The 19,347-nt window shown below is 39.9% G+C and overlaps 3 protein-coding genes across 6 annotated transcripts in view; all 3 read left to right on the forward strand.

The window, feature by feature from the left end:
- LOC113656639 (fibronectin type III domain-containing protein 5-like) overlaps nucleotides 1–19,347 on the forward strand; it is a 171,500-nt gene that overhangs the window by 110,417 nt on the left and 41,736 nt on the right. The gene's annotated exons all lie outside the window — the stretch shown is intronic.
- On the forward strand, nucleotides 3,975–7,417 carry LOC113656584 (toll-like receptor 13). Its single transcript, XM_027167903.2, has one exon. It carries the CDS (start codon nucleotides 4,146–4,148, stop codon nucleotides 7,227–7,229), a length of 3,084 nt encoding a protein of 1,027 aa, XP_027023704.2. The 5' UTR covers nucleotides 3,975–4,145; the 3' UTR covers nucleotides 7,230–7,417.
- LOC113656567 (toll-like receptor 13) lies at nucleotides 12,477–16,047 on the forward strand. The gene has a single exon (XM_027167887.2). It carries the CDS (start codon nucleotides 12,667–12,669, stop codon nucleotides 15,763–15,765), a length of 3,099 nt encoding a protein of 1,032 aa, XP_027023688.2. The 5' UTR covers nucleotides 12,477–12,666; the 3' UTR covers nucleotides 15,766–16,047.

Consider the following 19,347-nt stretch of genomic DNA (forward strand, 5'->3'; position numbering starts at 1 on the left):
TGATAATGGATGAGTCGAATCGAATAATTTTGAGTTTTTAGACTCACTGAATCACTCACAGAATCATTTTAACTCACTTAGTGACTCACTGGTTCACTCACTCACTCACTCACCTACTAAAGCAACCACACACTCACCGATTCAGTCACTCATTTACTGAATCACTCACTCAGATATTTCATAACTCACTGAATCACTTACTCACTCGCTCACCTGACTCTCTAATTTCCTAATTTGCTCTACAACACACTGAATCACTGAGTCACTTACCGATTCTTTGACTTCATATTTCGTCTTTCTGAACACCGTAATAATTTTGTGGACAATTATTTGATCTAAACGGGTTTTTAACACACGGTGCTTCAAAAAAAAAACATGAACGTGAGCCGTAAGTGATAATGATTACCTGCATGTGGAGGTTAAAAGGGTCACAGCCCAGTGATAGAGGGAGAGAGGGTTTTTTTTTTATTTTTTAGGAAAGACATCAGAACAACGCGTGACTAAAGAGAAGGAGGAGCGAAAGAGAGCTGCTGCATTCATGTCACTTTCCTCTCTCCATTTATTCTCCTCAATAAGAGCAAAGGACAAAAAAAAGCAAAAAACTAAAAACAAAACAGGGAGCAAATGGTGGTGAAAAGGGTCAGAGCCGAGACAAAAGCAGGGAAGCAGAAGAGGAAATCCAGCATGTTTGCATATGCTAATTTTATAGAGCATCAATTAAGGAGCCTTGTTTTATGACGCTTTTTATGAGAAAACAAAAAGGCTTCGGCCTACACACACACACACACACACACACACACACACACACACACACACACACACACACACACACACACACGTATGCCTCTTTTCCACCGGAAAGAACCGGGTGCTGGTTCAGAGCTAGCACTGGTGCTGGTTCAAAGTTGGTTCCACTGTATACGTGTCACGTGTCCCAGCGACGTTAGCGCAGCAGCGGCAAACACAAACATAACAACAATGGCGGATGTTGCTTTACAGTTAATGCTCATGGCTTTGCGAACCTACATTAACATCCAAACGCGGTGAATAAAACGTGTACGTGCGGCTCCGTGTAATCTGTATAAACGGAGGTTGTGATCGATAAAGTACATAACGTTATTTTATCGTTAACACAGAAAAAAATGTAGCCTTAGCATGTAGCTACCTACTATCATGTGTGCTGATAATGTATCATATCGTGGTAAAAGTGTATTAAACATTAGTATACTTAAGGTACTTTATCAAATGCGCTAACAGTAGCCCCGCCCACAGCCCCGCCCACAGCTCCTGACGCGAGTGGTTCTTAAGTGTAGACCAGCAACGTTTTGGTGCTACTTAAGAACCACTTTTCCTGGTTCAGAGCCGGTGCTTTGGCGGTCGAAACAGAAAGAACTCTTTCTAAAAAAACACACACACACCCATACACACACCCACACACATCCATATACACACACACACACATCCATATACACACACACACACACACACACACACCCATACACACACACACACACACCCATGCACACACACACACACACACACACACACACACACACACACACACACACACACTCTCACACTCACACCCATACACACACACACACACACCACACACGCATACACAAACACACACACACACACACACACACACACACACACACACACACACACACACACACACACACACCCATCACACAAACACACACCCATCCTATTTGCATATGCTGAAAGAAAGTGTGAAATTATTATTATTATTATTAATTTTAAGATTTTATTTTAATTAACTGCTGCTCATTGTGAATCCCACAGGTCACTAAACACACAGATAAGACAAATCTATTAAATAATATTAATTAAACAAACAAACAAACAAACAAACAAACAGATAAATAAATGTAAACAATATTAGTACATTTTTAAAAAAAAATTATCTCTTTTTTATTTTTTAATATATTAATATTTAATATTATATTTAATCTATTTTCCCACCTCCTACCTCTGGCTACACCGCTGTAAAACCGTGTTATATAGAAACATATGACAGTTTTATCAGCCATACTGAGTTCCTCATCTCTACATATTCTGCCACACGGAACGGACTAGCAGATGCTTTGTTCATCTATAATCCTCTTTCATTATCATTTACAGCCTCATTCTATAGTTCTGCATGCAGACATTTGGATGTGAATTCTTTGGCATCTGTGCTGATTCAAATAAGAGCATTAAAGGCTGTGTGTGGGCTGCTGTTAGCCATCTCACTGGTCACACTGCTGCCTACAAGGCCAGAGGTGATTCCCTACATAATGATAGGTGGCCTGTAATGTTTAACCAACGGCCTACACAAACACACACACACACACACACACACACACACACACACACACACACACACACACACACACACACACACACACACACACACACAAATGCAAATGCTATGTCAATACACCTCTACTGGGATTTTCCTCCATTTGATGAATAATGGACTCGATTAAACATTATTATTCCACAGTGCTGTCGAATTCTCGACTCTGATTGGTCAGAAGGTGTTGACCTGTCAGTAGCAACTATGTTGGCTAATCTCAGGCTCTCGCTTAAATACGTTACTGTTTCTTTAATAAGATAGGCTAATACACAATGGTCGATACGGTTAAAGGGACATTGTTAATGAGGGTATGATTAGTTATAACTGTATAACATAAGTGATAATAGGAACTAACGTTGTTAAATGTAACTAGAAATGGATAAAACAACGAAGCACTAAACAATTACACTCTGCACTAAATACTGTACACTAGTATCCAGTTAACGAATTTTAGAAGGGTCAGATCGTCTCAAACGGAACACTCAAATGTTTTTTTACTAAGTGTAAGTTTAAGCCGTTCCCCAGTCGACGGCAAGTGACGTCAAATGCAAAGTTATTTAAAAGACCTTTTTTAAAGTTATTTGTAAGACATCTTTGTCAGTTTGTCAGTTTGTTAGTCAGTGATTTACAGATTTACAACAAAGCACCAAGTGAGGGGAAATCTTTGTAAAAGACAATGTTCATCGCACCAGTACAGTTCCAGAGACTCAAGGTGTTCAGACGCTGTTTTTCGAAAGTGTCCCATGAAACTCCCTTGATGTTGCTAGTGTATGATCATGGAACATCAGAATGATCCCCAGACATGTCAAGGGCCTGAAGAATAAGAGACTGACACCTTTAAGTGTAACAATTTAAGAGATGAAGAGGTTACAGTCCTGAAGTTGGTGAAGGTCTCAGGAGGTCAGGGTGGGGTCGAGGGGTCACTGGAATTAAAGTGAAGAAAGTGACCTACCAGGGAAAGGAAGGTGAGCTGGTATTGTAATGCGCAACTCCCCCATAGGTTACGGATCCTTTGATGCTCTCAGGGGTCAAAGACTAGGGAGTCTCAGGAAAAACAACAACAAAAAATGCCTGGGGCAAGTTTTTGTCCCTAAAGAAAATGAACGTAACGTTGGGCGGTGATGTTGGGTGAGAATCAGAGGAGGGCATGGAAAGAGAAAGCATCTGCGACAGGAAAAGAGCCAGGTTGAGGGATGGCTATAAGTGAAACGGGATGCATCATGCAACGACAAGCAATTAATACTCTATGCGCTCCTGTTAACCAGAATCATGAACAGACATGAATAATATTCAGTACACTAATGTCTTCATAAACCTGCTAGCTTGTGGGGGAAAAGTGCCTTTTTTGAACAGATAATCAAACTAATTAATCTGATAACTGTTCAATGGCAGCTAGATCAATTGGAGGAACCTTTAGCACATAACCACAAGACTGAGTTTTGACACATTGCTTAAGTTTATACTGCTTTAAAACATGCCACAAAGTTCTGTGTCTAGTAAACACTTTCTGTGCACTCCCATGAGGACTGTTAAGAAAAACATGTGCTTTAAAAATAAAGTTGATTTGCATGAATGTCCTCTTTTGAAGAAATGAGAACTGAGAAGAAATAACTGAACAGAGCAGCAAAACAGACCATCAGAATCCAACTTGGGTCTTCAGATTTGAAGGATCTCTTTGTTACTTCTTGGATATTCAACCAAAATGGCCAGAGCAGATGGACCACACCGCTGCATCATCTGACTAGATTCTCATCAAACGTTTGAGTTTTATGATTAAGCAATGTTTCGGTTCCTCTCCATGGTCCTACTAGCATCAGCTACAGGCTGGATGTCAAAAAAATGTTTTGTTTACGAAGATGAAGTTATCAAAGACACCCAGATCATTCAGTCTTGCCCGCTGGGAAACCTAACAGCAAGCTGTGTGGACGTCAGCGACGTGAAGCTGGATCTTGCCATGCTTCCTCCTCTTGTTAACAGTCTTTGCCTGGAAGCAGCACAGGGACTGGTGCTATGGCCAAATGCTTTTAAACGATTCTCCATTTTTGAACAATTGCACATCCGAAATTGTCCCAGGGCCATTCATTCTGGAGCTTTTGCAGGGTTGCCAAATCTGCGTCTGATATCATTTGATGGACTTTCCTGTTGCAGGACTTCTTTTTCAGCAAATGCTTTTTGGCAGCTACCCAGCTTGAGCGAGCTTTTTTTTTATAACTACAATATGTCATCAATATCAGCAGATGTATTTAGTGGAATAAAAGAACTACAAACCTTGCACTTTCAGAGCTGTGGCATCAAAATCCTGGATATTGCCTGCAAAACTGTTGAACTCTCACAATCACTGACGTCCCTGTACGTCGGGACCGATGACACGGTTGTCCTGAGACGCCAGCACTGTCCTCGATTAGAGGATGCGACGACGGCCGAACATTTCAAAACCTTGAAAAGGATCAGTTTTGCATTTCCTGGTCTGAAATCCTTGGGGGAAAGCGTCTTCAAGTACTTTCCAAATATTTCCCTATTAAACATGCCCATGAATTCGGTTCTCAAGATGCAGCTGCTGCAGTCTGGAGTACAAAAGATTCAGACGCTGGAGGCAAAACTGGAACAGGGTGGTCTTGGGTCTGTTTGTGATATTGTATACAATCTTTCAGTCGAAAGCTTAAAATTAGAAAACGATTTTGCCCTTTGTGACGATATCGAGATCAAAGGATGTGCGAGACTGCGAGAAATGCGACTTGAAAGCTCTTACTTGCAAGATAAGCTATGTTTCATTAGGGTTGTAAAAAATCTACAAGTTTTGGATTTGAAATTCAAATTTTTGCCAAAGTTACTCCATAATCTTTGTGACTCACCTGATTTTTTGCAGCTGTTACAAAAGTTTTATCTAAATCATAGTTTGTTAAGCAGAATAACTAGAAGACAGTTTTATTGTCTACAAAATCTCCAAACTCTTGATCTCGCCCTTAATAAAATCTCTGTGATCGAAGATTTTGCATTTGCAGGATTTGATAAGTTGCAAGGTTCCTACATGAAGGACATGGGTTTGCTGAGTGATAATCAGACTTTTAATGGTCTCCGTAGTTTGGAATATTTAATTTTAAGAGGTAATGAAATTTTGTCAATTAACTTTACTGCATTTGAAGGCCTGACCAGTTTGAAAGTCTTGGACCTTCAAGACAACCTGATTACTCGGATCTCTGCGAAACATTCGATTCCGTATCTGGGACTGGAGAGTTTGGAAAGTTTAGACTTGAAGTCTAACAGAATCACGTATGTCGATGACTTCACATTCAAACATATGAAAAGTTTAAAAACGTTAATTTTGGATAACAACAACATTTCTGAAATTAGCAGGTTCACCTTCTTTGGTCTGGATGGTTTAGAGTCATTGATGATTGAATATAATGTAGTTAACCATATCGAGCCCTTTGCCCTGAGCAATTTATCTGCTTTGCGGAAATTCTCAGTTGGGTGTCTCAAAAATCCATCATCCATGACCGCAGAGGTCGAGATCAATCTCGGTCTCTGGTTTGGCCGCATTCCTATAAACCTCACTGAACTCATTATCAGCTCCTGCAGCCGCCCAATGAGCATCGTGATCGGGAGCGAGAGCGCCCCCAAACCTGGTCTACAGCTTGAAATCTTTGGACAAAGAGTCAGTTTCCGAGACTGCGAGAAGCCGTTCTTTCTGTCGGTGGTCAGTCTTAAAGTTATAGTCAAACAGCTTGTGTGTGGCTCACGCTTCGCTGGGAAATACTTCAAGTTCTTGGAAAGCTTTGAGTTATCTTCTCAAGTTATGACCACTTTTGATGATCTGGTCGATCTGAATACTCTTTTGCACCTTCGGTATCTTAAGTTAAGAAGCATAGACCTTTTTGACCAACCTCATCTTGGTATCCTGCTCCACAATCTGACAGCCCTGCAATTTTTTGGTTTGTACAGATCCCGAATTCCTTCCATTAGCGAAGACCTAACTAAAGACTTGAAATCACTCAAATATCTCTACCTTAGTTTGTACAATGACTTGAATGTGATTGACAACTTTGCCAAGCCACTTTTAAATCTGAGGTACATTGTTATGATTAACATGATGCTTTTCTGCAGCTGTGGTGGCGCTTGGTTAAACGAATGGAGCATAGACAACAGACAGGTCCAAGTTCTAACATGGTCGTACCCAACGAGACATGCATTAGAATGCCGAAACATGAACGGCATACAAGACTTTGCTAAGTACAGTGTGTCCAGCTGCTCCCTGCATGTGGGATTTATCTTATACGTTTCTACTTCTCTTGGGATTCTGCTTTTCATGTTAGTGGTTTTGGTCCATAATCTTGCTGGAGATTACCTGCTGGCGTTTATATACATCGCTCACGCCTGGATGGACAAAGCCGTCCGAGGGAGCGCTAAGAGACACTATCAGTATGACGTTTTTGTCTCGTACTCGGGAACAGACGAGTCCTGGGTTGTGGATGAGCTTCTGCCCAATCTGGAGAGACGAGGACCACCGTTCCTGCAGCTCTGTCTCCACAGTCGGGACTTTCAACTAGGTGTGGACATCACAGAGAACATCACCGGAAGTCTGTACAAGAGCCGCCACACGCTTTGCCTGCTTAGCCGCCAATATCTCCGCAGCAAATGGTGCTCTTTAGAGATGAAGCTGGCCACGAACTACCTGATAGCCGAGCACAGGGACATTCTGATTGTCGTGTTCCTGGAGAAGATCTCCCCGAAACTTCTGTCCGCTCACCACAGGCTGGCACGATTTGTCAAGAGGAAAACTTACATAGACTGGCCCCAGGACCCCCAACAACAGGTGGCATTCTGGGATAGACTGTGGGCCAAGCTCGCACCTAAGCCTTTCTGAAGCCAGTAATCAATCTCCGATCTGCTCTCAGATCATTTTATATATCAGTAGAAAATTCTTTACTAATATTAACTCTTGCTATTCATCAGCCAGGTTTTCTTTAAAGGTTTTAAAAATAATGTAAAACATTTATTTTACTTTCAGTTTGTATTTACTTCTATATGGATCTATTATTATTATTATTATTATTATTATTATGTCTCATTTGGAAGCTGTTTTGTGCTCTAGTCTTCTGAATTTTTTTATTTTTGTTTTCATTCATATTTAAACAGCCTCTTTAAAGTGTATTTACTGCAGAACTTTACCTAGTAAATATATTCTGATTGTTCTAATTTCAAAGAATTTTTTCTGCAAATTATTTACACTTCATGCTAATGAGTGTTGCTTCACTTACTTTGCTGCTTAGAAGGTTAGAATTAACAGCCATGTCGCTTTCCAATGAATATGACAAACCATCCAGGTTGAACCAGCAGGGGGAGCTGTTAGCTTATTTGTTGGGTCTGGGTTGTTCGTACAGATAGACACTCAGTGTCCATTTTATTAGGAACATCAGCATTCTTGCACTTCTCCAATTAGCTAATCGTGTGACAGCTGCTTGATGAGTAATGATTTGCAGATACACATCCAGTTTCACGTCCATTTCAGTTTACGGCAAACATCAGAATAGAGGGAAATTGTGACTGTCTGTGAATCTAGAGTTCAAATCAAAATAAACTTCTCTGAGTGGAAATGGCTTTGTTGATATGAGAGGACAGAGGAGAATGGCTTGCTCCTCATGTTCCTCTACCTCCTCCTCCTTATCCTTGGGCTCCTCCACCTGTTCAACCTCCTCTTCGTGTTCCTCCACCAGCTTAATCACTACTTTCTCAACCTGTTCCTCATGTTCTTTACCTCCTCCACCTGCGCCTCATGTTCTCTAATTCCTCTTGTTCAGCTTGTTCCTCAAGATGAGGAAATACCAAGAGACTAGAAAAGTAAAACGACGAGGTCCATCTGTTTGTCACGGTTGCCAGATCCACAGGATCAATGGCTTCAAGTGCGTTGAACTCACGTTAATCCTGAATAATTTTTCATGATGCCTGTGCAGTGACAAATCGTGTCTTAACGATAAATGATTTAGGAATTAGGAAATTTTTTTTTCATAGAGCTGTGAACTGTTCAGGTGACACTGCTAATCCATAACAGATTTACACGACTATCGTAGCTTGGTATTAAAAGGTTTTAGTTCAAGAACCTCTACAGTAACCACCGGTGTTCCCCAGGGTTCTGTCCTGGGCCCACTTCTTTTCATTATATATATGTTTCCTCTTGGTGATATTTTAAGGAAATATGGTACTAATTTTCACTGCTATGCGGATGACACCCAACTCTACCTGTCTGCCAAACCCACCGGTTCTTTTCCTCCGCCATATTTGTCAAGCTGTTTAGCTGAAATTAAAGATTGGCTCTCAGCAAACTTTTTGAAGGTAAATGGCAATGAAACAGAGGTTCTGCTTGTTGGCACTAGATCTGTTGTGTCTAAATCTAATTGTTTCTCTTTACATATTGACAATACTGCAATCTGTCCTTCCCTCTCAGGTTAAAAGTTTTGGTGTAATCATCGATAGCATACTATCTTTTAAAGCTCAAATGAATAATATCACACAGATTGCATATTTCCATTTGCATGAGCACTGAGCATTAGCACTGAGCTAACATCATAAAACCTAGCAGAATATTAAGAATAATTTTAACATTAGTGTTTTGTGCAACTTGGTACAAGCTAGTCACTATGGCTGCAAGAGCATAGATCGCTGCTTGGGGATGCCGTTATCTTTATTTACTGTTAATATTTTGTCATATAAATTAGATTTCACATGTAACTAATGACCGTTATTGCATACTGCTGTTGTAGCATCATTGTACTGGATTCTGTGGAGATGTGCTAATTCAAGAAACGTAAGTCTAGTCAGGCTGAAATTTGGTATATAATGTTGTTATGCAAATGTGTAATTGGACTTGATTGAATTGGCCAATCAGGTGTCAGCAGGGATGGGATTGAGCTACTCAACAAATCATGGACAGTATGTTTATCTCTGGTCTCTTTACTGACAGTGAGATCATCCTGGTGATGACCTTGGTGATGATCCCATTGATGATCCCATTGATGATCCTGGTGATGATCCCAGTGATGATTTTGGTGATGATCCCAGCCTAATGGTGGCACTCTGGTGAAACAGTGTAAATTTCACTCTTAAACAAATGTTTTTTCTCCAATACTTTTTTAAATTTCAAATTGTGTGTGTATTCAAAAATCATTTGGCAGGATGTCAAACACATTGGACACGCCTGCATTTCCATACAAATTATTTTCAAACAGCTAAAATTGATGGTGTCTTTTTTTTTTTTTGCTTATTCGTTATTGGTAACTCATGTGTGTGTGTGTGTGTGTGTGCCATGTTTTGTCTTGTGTTTTCTTTAATTAATCATAATGACTAAACCCTCAGACACATTAGATTGTGGTATGGGAAGTCGATGCGTCAAGACTTCCCGTCTGTGACACGTTATTCTCAGTAGCGTCCTGCCTGCAGAGTAAAAATTGTTGGTGTTTTCAAGGAACTCTGTTTCTTTTCATAAATAGTTTGGGTTTTGGAAGTTTGTAAGTCATTGCTGTTATCTTCTGACAGGATGCTTACGCTTGTCGTTGATTTTACACGTATTACAAACACCCCAGTGGAGCCATTTGGGAGTTAATATAATTAAATGCAAAAGTCTTGGCGCCCCAGGCCTATACATATCTTTTCCCACACTCTTCCATAATGTTTCTACTTTGGGGATATTCCTGCTCAGTCTTGCATGCACGCACACACACACACACACACACACACACACACACACACACACACACACACACACACACACACACACACACAAGCCATTCCAAAAGCTTCAACTTCCATTTGGATTTTCTATCTGAAGGCTCATTGAAGCCTCTTTTCAGATCCATTGTTTGAATATTATTGATTTTTACTGGAACTCATTCTTTCATTTATCCATGCAGTGTACAATCCCAAAACCCACTATAACTAGCTTTATAGATCCAAAGCGAACTGTTTCCAAGTGTTCACATTTGTCCAGCTGCCGGATGGTTATTCAGTTTCATTCAATTCAATTCAATTCAATTCAAATCAGTTTTATTTGTATAGCACTTTTAACAATGGACATTGTCTTAAAGCAGCTTTACAGAACATAACAAACATTATACAAACGTTTTATATTATAAAGATTTATAACATACAAAACTTCAAGATTAATATTATTATATTTAACCCTGATATTTTCCTCGGATCTATCTGACCCAGCTAGAAAGTTTAATGTGTCATAATTTGGGTTTTCTTCCACATATTTGCCTGAAATTTACCAGGATTGTTACAAATTAATTTTGTCTATTTCCGTTGAACTGTGTTCAGACTAGTACTACTACACCTTTTGGATCCTCACGGGTCATTTTGACCCAGCCACATTTAGTGGGCCATTGGTTACACTTTTGCCCTTTTCAGCACAATGAAAATACATACAGAGACAAAACTGCACACACAAAATGTCCACTAACACACACACACACACACACACACACACACACACACACACACACAAACACACACACAAATTGGGCATTGCATTTCATTAGGCCTCCAGAAAAAAAAAGCCAAACATCTGTAAATATTTCACACTTTTGATATGTCTTTGCCTAGCAGAGGGCAAAATATGATCTACCGAAATTATACTACACACACACACACACACACGCTCACACACAAACATTGGGCATTGCAATTAATTAGGCTTCCAGACAAAACAAAAGCTACTCATTTGTAAACATTTCACACACACACACACACACACACACACACACACACACACACACGCACACACACACGCGCACACACACACACACACACGTGCACACACACACACGCGCACACACACATGCGCACACACACACACACAGTCAAATACTGTTCAAAGCATTGGGCATTGCAATTCATTAGGCTTCCAGACAAAACAAAAGCTAGTCATTTGTAAATATTTCACACTTGCTATATGCATTTGTCCAGCTGGGGGCAAAATCTGATCTACCAACAAGCTTCACAAACACACACACACACAGACACACACACACACACACACACACACACACACACACACACACACACACACACACACACACACACACACACACACAGTCAAATACTGTTCAAAGCATTGGGCATTGCATTTCAGTTGGCTTCCAGACAAAACAAAGGCTACACATTTGTAAACATTTCACACACACACACACACACACACACACACACACACACACACACACACACACACACACACACACACACACATGTTCATATTTCTAGGAGTGAAGAAATAAAATACGTGTGTGTCTGTGTGTGTGTGTAGCCTGTTGTTGGTTGATCAGATGACATCCGGTAGGCAAAATAGATATATAATAGATTCTAATTTGCATAGGAGGAAAATATAAGGGTTAAATGTGTTTGTATTCATCCTTAATGAACAAGCCTGAGGTGTCTGAGGCGGCTGTGGAAGGGAAGAACTCCCTAAGATGGAAGAGGAACCTCGAGAGGAACCTTGAGAGGAACCAGACTCAGGGGAAACCTCATCCTCATTTGGGTGACACTGAAGTGTGTGATTATAAATATACATGAGTTGATGAGGAAGTTGTCCTCAAAAGTTCACATGTAGTTGGCATCTCCTCTTAGAAGGTCTGAAATCTTCATGAAGCAGAGTCCAACTGGAGCTGGAACATCTGTTGATGACTCTGCTTCACGAATGCTCGATTCTGATTGGTCAGATGGTGTTGATTCGTTCGGGTTTATATTAATACTCTATGTGCTCCTGTTAACCAGAATCATGAACAGACATGAATAATATTCAGTGAAATGTACACTGATGTCTTCATGAACCTGCTAGCTTGTGGGGGAAACGTGCGTTTTTTTTAACAGGTTATCAAACGAATTAATCTGATTTTAATCCCAGATTACTGTTCAATGGCAGCTAGGTCAGTTGGAGGAACTTTTAGCACATAACCACAACACTGAGGTTTGACACATTGCTTAAGTTTATACTGCTTTAAAACATGCCACAAAGTTCTGTGTCTGTTAAACACTTTCTGTGCAATCCCATGAGGACTGTTAAGAAAAACATGTGCTTTAAAAATAAAGTTGATTTGCATGAATGTCCTCTTTTGAAGAAATGAGAACTGAGAAGAAATAACTGAACAGAGCAGCAAAACAGACCATCAGAATCCAACTTGGCTCTTCAGATTTGAAGGATCTCTTTGTTATTTCTTGGATATTCAACCAAAATGGCCAGAGCAGATGGACCACACCGCTGCATCATCTGACTAGATTCTCATCAAACGTTTGAGTCTTATGATTAAGCAATGTTTCGGTTCCTCTCCATGGTCCTACTAGCATCAGCTACAGGCTGGATGTATAAAAAATGTTTTGTTTACGAAGATGAAATTATCAATGACAACCAGATCATTCCGTTTTGCCCGCTGGGAAACCTAACAGCAAGCTGTGTGGACATCAGCGACGTGAAGCAGGATCTTGCCATGCTTCCTCCTCGAGTTAACAGTCTTTGCCTGGGAGCAGCACAGGGACTGGAGCTACGTCCAAATGCTTTTGAGCAATTCTCCATTCTTGAACAATTGCACATCCGATATTGTCCAAGGGCCATTCATTCTGGAGCTTTTGCAGGGTTGCCAAATCTGCGTCTGATATCATTTGATGGACTTTTTTTTAAAAAAACAGCCTGTTGCAGGACTTCTTTCTCAGCAAATGCTTTTGGGCAGCTACCCAGCTTGAGCAAGCTATTTTTTTATTACTACAATATGTCAGCAATATCAACAGATGTATTTAGTGGAATAAAAGAACTACAAACCTTGCACTTTCAGAGCTGTGGCATCGAAATCCTAGATATTGCCTGCAAAACTCTCGAACTCTCACAATCACTGACGTCCCTGTACGTCGGGACTGATGACACGGTTGTCCTGAGACGCCAGCACTGTCCTCGATTAGAGGACGCGTCGACGGCCGAACATTTCAAAACCTTGAAAAGGATCAGTTTTGTATTTCCTGGTCTGAAATGCTTGGGGAAAAGCGTCTTCAAGTACTTTCAAAATATTTCCCTATTAAACATGCCCATGAATTCGGTTCTCAAGATACAGCTACTGCAGTCTGGAGTACAAAAGATTCAGACGCTGGAGGCAAAACTGGGACAAGGTGGTCTTGGGTCTGTTTGTGATATTGTATACAATCTTTCAGTCGAAAGCTTAAAATTAGAAAACGCTTTTTCCCTTTGTGACGATATCGAGCTCAAAGGATGTGCGAGACTGCGAGAAATACTACTTGTAAGCTCTTACTTGCAAAATATGCTATGTTTCATTAGGGTTGTAAAAAATCTACAAGTTTTGGATTTGAGATTCAAATTTTTGCCACAGTTACTCCATAATCTTTGTGACTCACCTGATATTTTGCAGCTGTTACAAAAGTTTTCTCTAAATCATAGTTTGTTAAGCAGAATAACTAGAAGACAGTTTTATTGTTTGCAAAATCTCCAAACTCTTGATCTCGCCTTTAATAAAATCTCTGTGATCGAAGATTTTGCATTTGCAGGATTTGATAAGTTGCAAGGTTTCTACATGAAGGACATGGGTTTGCTGAGTGATAATCAGACTTTTAATGGTCTCCGTAGTTTGGAATATTTAATTTTAAGAGGTAATAAAATCTTGTCAATTAATTTTACTGCATTTGAAGGCCTGACAAATTTGAAAGTCTTGGACCTTCACGGCAACCTGATTACTCGGATCTCTGCGAAACATTCGATTCCGTATCTGGGACTGGAGAGTTTGGAAAGTTTAGACTTGAAATCTAACAGAATCACGTATGTCGATGACTTCGCATTCAAGCAACTGAAAAGTTTAAAGACTTTAATTTTGGATAACAACAACATTTCTGAAATTAGAAGGTTCACCTTCTTTGGTCTGGATGGTTTAGAGTCATTGATGATTGAATATAATGTAGTTAACCATATCGAGCCCTTTGCCCTGAGCAATTTATCTGCTTTGCGGAAATTCTCAGTTGGGTGTCTCAAAAATCCATCATCCATGACCGCAGAGGTCGAGATCAATCTCGGTCTCTGGTTTGGCCGCATTCCTATAAACCTCACTGAACTCATTATCAGCTCCTGCAGCCACCCAATGAGCATCGTGATCGGGAGCGAGAGCGCCCCCAAGCCTGGTCTACAGCTCAAAATCTTTGGACAAAGAGTCAGTTTCCGAGACTGCGAGAAGCCGTTCTTTCTGTCGGTGGTCGGTCTTAAAGTTCTAGTCAAACAGCTTGTGTGTGGCTCACACTTCGCTGGGAAATACTTCAAGTTCTTGGAAAGCTTTGAGTTATCTTCTCAAGTTATGACCACGTTTGATGATCTGGTTGATCTTAATACACTTTTGCACCTTCGGTATCTTAAGTTAACATGCATAGACCTTTTTGACCAACCTCATCTTGGTATCCTGCTCCACAATCTGACAGCCCTGCAATTTTTTGGTTTGTACAGATCCCGAATTCCTTCCATTAGCGAAGACCTAACTAAAGACTTGAAATCACTCAAATATCTCTACCTTAGTTTGTACAATGACTTGAATGTGATTGACAACTTTGCCAAGCCACTTTTAAATCTGAGGTACATTATTATGATTAACATGATGCTTTTCTGCAACTGTGACAATGCTTGGTTTAACGAATGGAGCATAAACAACAGACAGGTCCAAGTTCTAACATGGTCGTACACAAGGGGACATGCATTAGCATGCCGAGACATGAACGGCATACAAGACTTTGCTAAGTACAGTGTGTCCAGCTGCTCCCTGCATGTGGGATTTATCTTATACATTTCTACTTCTCTCGGGATTCTGCTTTTCATGTTAGTGGTTCTGGTCCATAATCTTGCTGGAGATTACCTGCTGGCGTTTATATACATCGCTCAGGGCTGGATGGACAAAGCCATCCGAGGGAGCGCTAAGAGACATTATCAGTATGACGTTTTTGTCTCGTACTCAGGAACAGACGAGTCCTGGGTTGTGGATGAGCTTCTGCCCAATCTGGAGAGACGAGGACCACCGTTTCTGCAGCTCTGTCTCCACAGTCGAGACTTTCAACTAGGTGTGGACATCACAGAGAACATCACCGGAAGTCTGTACAGGAGCCGCCACACGCTTTGCCTGCTTAGCCGCCAATATCTCCGCAGCAAATGGTGCTCTTTAGAGATGAAGCTGGCCACGAACTACCTGATAGCCGAGCACAGGGACATTTTGATCGTTGTGTTCCTGGAGAAGATCTCCCCGAAACTTCTGTCCGCTCACCACAGGCTGGCACGATTTGTCAAGAGGAAAACCTACCTAGACTGGCCCCAGGACCCCCAACAACAGGTGGCATTCTGGGATAGACTGTGGGCCAAGCTCGCACCTAAGTCTTTCTGAAGCCAGTAATCAATCTCTGATCTGCTCTCAGATCATTTTATATATCAGTAGAAAAATCTTTACTAACTCTTGCTATTCATCAGCCAGGTTTTCTTTAAAGGTTTTAAAAATAATGTAAAACATTTATTTTACTTTCAGTTTGTATTTACTTCTATATGGATCTGTATAATTTAATTGATTTTATTTTCATTTGGCTTTTATTTCAATTCTATCTTCATTTACACATTTATTGACTTTTCTGTATTATTACTACTATTATTATTATTATAATTTTTATTATTATTATGTCTCATTTTGAAGCTCTTTTGTACTCTAGTCTTCTGAATTTTTTTATTTTTGTTTTCATTCATATTTAAACAGCCTCTTTAAAGTGTATTTACTGCAGAACATTACCTAGTAAATATATTCTGATTGTTCTAATTTCAAATAATTTTTTCTGGAAATTATTTAGACTTTATGCTAATGAGTGTTGCTTCACTTACTTTGCTACTTAGAAGGTTAGAATTAACAGCCATGTCGCTATCCAATGAATATGACAAACCATCCAGGTTGAACCGGCAGGGGGAGCTGTTAGCTTATTTGTGGGGTCTGGGTCGTTCGTACAGATATACACTCAGTGTCCATTTTATTAGGATCAATCAATGAGAAAACAATTACTTGCAGCTTGTCTGTAGGTCAGCGCAGCCGTCCTCCCTCTGATCTACTTCAGCGCCCTGTGGGATTGATTACAGTCCAACACTCTGACTAAAACAGTCAGGATAAGGTCAAGTGTAAATATTTTTAATGTTAGTAGATGGTAGAAAAGCAAAACGACGAGGTCCATCTGTTTGTCACAGCTACCAGATCCACAGGATCAATTGCTTCAAGTGCGTTTATCTCACGTTAACCCTGAATAATTTGTCATGATGCCTGTGCAGTGACAAATTGTGTCTTAATGATAAATGATTTAGGAATTACTTCTTTTTTCATAGAGATGTGAACTGTTCAGGTGACACTGCTAATCCATAACAGATTTACACGACTATCACAGCTTGTTATTACCATTTATCTTATTATTTACCATTTATCTCTAAGGTAGTTGAAAAGTGTAATGCAACTCAAATTCATGAACATCTGTCCAACAATAACTTGTTTGAAACATTCTAATCTGGTTTTCGTCCCCACCACAGCACTGAGACCGCTCTTGTCAGAATAACCAATGATCTACTGTTGGCAGCTGACTCTGGGCTTGTAACTATACTTGTCCTTCTAGACTTGAGTGCTGCCTTTGATACTATCTCACATAACATACTTATTGACAGATTAGTTTCCATTGGTATTACTGGCACTTGTCTGTCTTGGTTTAGCACTAGATTTGCTAAACCTGCGCAATTTTGTGTAAAATCTGTGGACCTCACACCTACCAGCACCCCTACAGCTCCATTGTTCTCCTGCTTTTGTTGTGCAAACGCCCCCATCACCTGTGAGGCCTGGCTCATTTGCATTTGTTCACTCAGAGTAGCTCAGATCCAATGCAGGCCAAACCTCTGTCTGTGACAGAAACCTTCACGGCCTATCTATACACATGTGATGGGGCGTTTGCACAACAAAAGCAGGGCTGAAGAACAGTGAAAATCTCAACGGGGGAATTACACCTCGGGACCCGCACCAGAAAATAAAAAATCCAGTAAACCTAGTGTTAGGTCATCTACCTGGACGCAATCAGGGTATTCAATTAAAATGTTTTAGTTCAAAAACCTCTACAGTCACCACTGGTGTTCCCCAGGGTTCTGTCCTGGGCCCACTTCTTTTCATTATGTATATGCTTCCTCTTGGTGATATTTTAAGGAAATAATATGAAATGTCCACTAACACATGCACCCAAAACATACATTCACACACCACACACACACATGCACACACACACACACACACACACACACACACACACACACACACACACACACACACAAATTGTGCATTGCATTTCATTAGGCCTCCAGAAAAAAAAAGCCAAACATTTGTAAATATTTCACACTTTTGATATGTCTTTGCCTAGCAGAGGGCAAAATATGATCTACCAACAAGCTACACACACACACACACACACACACACACACACACACACACACACACACACACACACACACACACACACACACACACACATATGATATGCTGAGTGTTTGACATTTGTCAGTCAGTGGTTATCTAAAATAATATTTAATAATTTCTTCTTATTTTACTCAAAAACATGGCATAATTTCATAAGGGTTACTGTTCATAAATTAAGTATAATAAAAAATAACATAAGGAGTGTAAAATAAGTTTTATTCACATGAAGATATGCCATGTTTTTGAGTGTGTGTGTGTGTGTGTGTGTGTGTGTGTGTGTGTGTGTGTGTGTGTGTGTGTGGTCAGATGACATCTGGTGGCAAAATAGATATTACAAGTGTAAAATAGATATCACACACAAAATGGTGATAATTGTAGAATTTTTGATTTATAAGCATTCAAGTCAATTTGGCATGTAAAAAAACAGGTTTTATTATTTGCGGACATTAAAAATGGTCAAAATGGTTTCAAAACAATCTCCTGCCTTTGAACTATACCAGCCTGTAATTGTGCATCAACCTTTGTGCCTCTATAGTGGAAATAATTCAAAATTTCTGTTTTTTTTTTGTTTTGTTTTTTTTTTACTAAAATATGAGGCATTTTTATATATAAATAAGGTTTATTATACATATTTTTACAAAATATATGTTAATATGTTGGAAACAAGTTAGACTAAAAAGGTTAAAAAAAAAGGCTATCATTTTGTCACGATGAGGCAAACGTGAGTGAGGATCCAAATGCAGTTTAAATTTTAATAATCGAAAACACAAGAAACAGATAAACAGACAGGCAGGCAGGCAAAACAAGGTAGAACACAGAGCTACAGGAAACGGGAACATAGACAATGACTAGCAACAGGGAAGTGAACAAACAGAGAATATATATCAGACAGGGACCAATGTCAAAGCAGAGACAATGAGTAACTATGACAACAAACAAGAGGGAATGAATGAGTAATGAGTGTCCATGGCAACAAACGAGTGGGCGGAGCAAACAATTAACAGCAAGGCAAGACAGCAGACAGAAACATGGCAAAACACATATATAGTTCATTTTTTATAAGCAGTCAAAACAGACAAGGTCAAGTAGACTCGTCGCTCCTAATTTGCATAGGAGGAAAATATAAGGGTTAAATGTGTTTGTATTTATCCTCAATGAACAAGCCTGAGGTGTCTGAGGAAGGGAAGAACTCCCTAAGATGGAAGAGGAATCTCGAGAGAAACCTTGAAAGGAACCAGACTCAGGGGGGGACCTCATCCTCATTTGGGTGACACTGAAGTGTGTGATTATAAATATACATGAGTTGATGAGGAAGATGCCATGTGCTGTTCAAAATCCAATAGCTTTACGTTCTTATGTTACTATGTTACTATGTAAAATCTAAAGTGCACATTAATATAAACCCGAACGAATCAACACAATCTGACCAATCAGAGTCGAGAATTCGGTCTAAATAATGTGAGAGAAATATTTACTGATATTGTAGAG

This window comes from Tachysurus fulvidraco, chromosome 4, assembly GCF_022655615.1.
Source record: "Tachysurus fulvidraco isolate hzauxx_2018 chromosome 4, HZAU_PFXX_2.0, whole genome shotgun sequence".
Lineage (NCBI taxonomy): Eukaryota > Metazoa > Chordata > Actinopteri > Siluriformes > Bagridae > Tachysurus > Tachysurus fulvidraco.